The 3,302-nt window shown below is 50.9% G+C and overlaps 1 protein-coding gene across 3 annotated transcripts in view; it reads left to right on the forward strand.

Moving 5' to 3' along the window:
* MAPKAP1 (mitogen-activated protein kinase associated protein 1) overlaps positions 1–3,302 on the forward strand; it is a 104,460-nt gene that overhangs the window by 99,053 nt on the left and 2,105 nt on the right. For all 3 annotated transcript variants that reach the window (XM_026860516.1, XM_026860519.1, XM_026860518.1), the window contains one exon: positions 2,806–2,903. In XM_026860516.1, the coding sequence (XP_026716317.1) occupies positions 2,806–2,903 (98 nt within the window). The remainder of the gene's footprint in view (positions 1–2,805; positions 2,904–3,302) is intronic.

Here is a 3,302-nt window from a genome sequence, read left to right on the forward strand (position 1 = left end):
GCTCTCGACAGTAAGGCAGGTTCAAAGGTCACAGGATAAAGAAAAAGCCAAGCTCTGGTTCAGCTCTAATATCTCCTCGCTAGAAGTCTTGCAAAGGTACCTACCCCCCTTCTGTACTAGGCGGCTTTCATTAATCTTCTTGCCATCTTTTTTAACTAGTCATGCAGAACCGCTCGATAGCGAGACATATAATGGGGAGGCCCTGTGCCTATTACCAGGTTAACACTCTGTTAAGCCCCAGTGCAACAATGGAATAAGAATTTAAAGGAAATCTTAAGCTGCAGGGTGCAAAGCAGGCAATTAAATTACAACCCGAAGTTACCAGTGTACTCCGTGACCTACAGAACACCTTTGTTTAGACTACCTTAACATTAAGGATATTTTGACCTAGCAACTGAGATGTATCTGCTTTGTTAAAACAAACAAACAAAAAAGCAGAAGAAGAATCACAGAGAAGGTTTCTTCTGTGTTTTAAGTAAATTATCAAAGAAATCCCATTTCTGCAGCTCTGGGAAACACACATGAAGGAAGAGCCCCCCGCGTTTTGAAAGCTGCGGGTCTGCCCAAGCCATCAGCCTCGGCGGCGCTGAGAAGCCCACCCCGAGATCTGCTCCCCCCAGTCCCGCTCCCCCCAGTCCCGCTCCCCACAAGGTCTGTTCCCCCCAGTCCCGCTCCCCCCCGCAGCAGGGACGGCCACGGCGCGCCTGGCGCAGCCACACTTGGTACAGAGGCAGCGGCCAGTGACACTGAAGTTTCTCCCCTGTCCAAGTAATGTAAGAGACATTACCAGAATCAGATTTCCTTTAAATTACACTATTGCAAAGGGACATAATTCCTCCCTGCTGGCATATTGCTGATTTGTGCATAAGTGATGCATGCAATCCACCTGAGCTAGGAGTCAGGGGTTTCTTCATCGGGCATGATGGGGGCTGTGATCTCGCTTAGTTTTTATATTAATCGTTTGCTCTGTGGCCCCGTGCCCTGCCCCTGCGGGGTCTGCCCCCCCTCAGCGATGAGCGCGGTCAGGGCTCGTGTCCGCGCCCTTGGCTTCAGGCCCGATGGTGGCTCTGGGGGGCCCTGGGCGAGGCAGATCCCAGCGCCGTGGCCGGGGCCGATGGCCCTGCCTGCACCGTGCTGCCACATCCCCTTCCCGGGGAAGGACCGACAGCGCCCGGGCAGAGAACCGGCCCGAGAGAGGAGCCATGAGGCGGGGGGCTGCTCCGCCGGCGGCCAAGGCTCGGGTTCTGGAACGTTCAGAGCCCCCCAGCCTTTGCCACCGGCTGAGCCGTGCTGGGGGCAGCAGCCTGCGGAGCAGCCGGCCAGGCCAGGTCAGCGTGGGGGGAGCTGGGGAGGAAACACGGAGCGAAACATCTAAACCGGGCGAGGGGAGTCTCGATCCACACCCAGAACCGCCCGGTGGAGACCCAGAACAAAGAATCCTGTCGGAATCCTCCAGAACGTGTCCTGTGCCATTTAAATTTTCATTTTCTGTAATTGGTTCCTGTAACCGTGTGTAATATCAAATGTCCAAGGAAACTGTGGGAGCTGATGGGGCGCGGTGCTGCGTCACGTCCCCAGGAACGGTGCGCGGGCGCTTTCGGAATCGTAAAGATGCGGAATTTATCCCAAGCAGACCCGGGCACGCATGTATTAACATACTGATGAGCTCATGGCTAGGAATTCCCGCATTTTTAGTACCACCAAGGCATCATTTGAGAAATGATTTAAAGGGGGTTTTATTATTATTGTTATTATTATTAGCCAATTTTTCAATATAGAATTTATATTGCAGATTAGTGCATCATAATGGTGTTTAATTAACATGCCACAATAAAACACTCACGTCTCAAGTTTTCTGGCCACAGGTCTGGGCATATATCAGTCACCTTTTGGAAATCTGGAGAATTAGATAATGTAAATAAGATTTCAAATTAGCTTCCCTCCAGGAAAGACCTGAATTTACATCAAGGTGGCTGTAACTTTACAGACTACTAGCTTTGACCTTTGAACCGAATAAATGATGAGAAAACTGACGGAACAGTCTAATGCAGAGAATGTGCTTCGTTTTAATTTCAAAGGCACGAAGAGCCCTGCAAGGGAAGGGTGTTTGCCCTTCCTGCCTGTCCTACACCAGCCCTTTCCCTGGGGGCCGTCGCCGGCGGTGCTCGGAGGGTCGGCAGCTCGCGGCGGCACCGGGCGCCCAAGAGCTGCGCGGCGGAAATTCCAGCGGGACTTTGGTCTGGGTTGGCCTCCTTGCAGGAGGGGGGTTCCCGGGTCGGGGTCTCGCCGCGCCGTTGCCGCATCCTCTGGTATTTTGGAGCGGTGACGTTTCCCCTTTGCCGTGAGCCGCTGGGGAGGTTCGGGTGATGTTTTGGGGAGAGGTTGTTGGAGCGATGATTCTGGGGTTAATTGGCCTTTTATTTTAAATATAGCACTTATCTTCTGCGTGTGATGATTATACAGCGAACAGTTACATAAAGTAGTCCTAATGTGGTAGTTTAACTGAAATATAGTCTTGGGCTGAACGGGAGCTAACTAGCCATTTGATAGATTTTTGCATTTCCTGCAGTGGGGATGTGATGGGAAAAGGAACTTTATTGAATAGGGTTCAGCTGCTCCTGTAAGCCACCACTTGCCTTAAATTGAAATGACATGAGAAGCCTGTCAGCGTTTCATTGCTTCCTTCTGTTGTGCTGATGGTATGCTAAGATCACCATCTGTGTTTTTCTTCTGTCAGGCACACAAGCTCTGCTGAAACTTTGCAGGAATATTCTGAACAGTTTTTTTTTTTTCTTATCTTTACAGGTCATGCAATATTTAAACTTACATATCTAAGCAATCATGACTACAAACACCTTTACTTTGAATCAGATGCTGCTACTGTCAATGAAATTGTACTGAAGGTGAGTATTAGATTTTGACATGACCCAAAATCCTGGGTGTTTTACCACTTGTTAGACATGAAAGCATTCAAGAGGCTCTGGCAGTACGTGAACGGTGCAGTGCCTGAGGACCACTGAGGTGGATTTAACTCAGCAGGCGGGTTGCTTGGTGCCTGTTACTTCAGTCGTTCTTCAAACAGCCGTACAGCAGACTGCCTCTCCGTGTGTAAGACTTCCTTTTGTACGTGTTTCTAGTTAATAGAGACACGTTTGCGGTGGAATTTGAGAGGAAACCACCAGGTTTTACTGTGCCTGGATAGTTCCCAGCTCCAGACAGGCGGATGGTCTCCGAGCCCCGTGGCGGGGCTGGGTGCCGTGTCCCAGCCCCGGGTGCTGCCCGCGCCGCGGGGGCTCTGGGAG

This window comes from Athene cunicularia, assembly GCF_003259725.1.
Source record: "Athene cunicularia isolate RWA chromosome 17 unlocalized genomic scaffold, athCun1 chr17_part1, whole genome shotgun sequence".
Taxonomy (NCBI): Eukaryota; Metazoa; Chordata; class Aves; order Strigiformes; family Strigidae; genus Athene; species Athene cunicularia.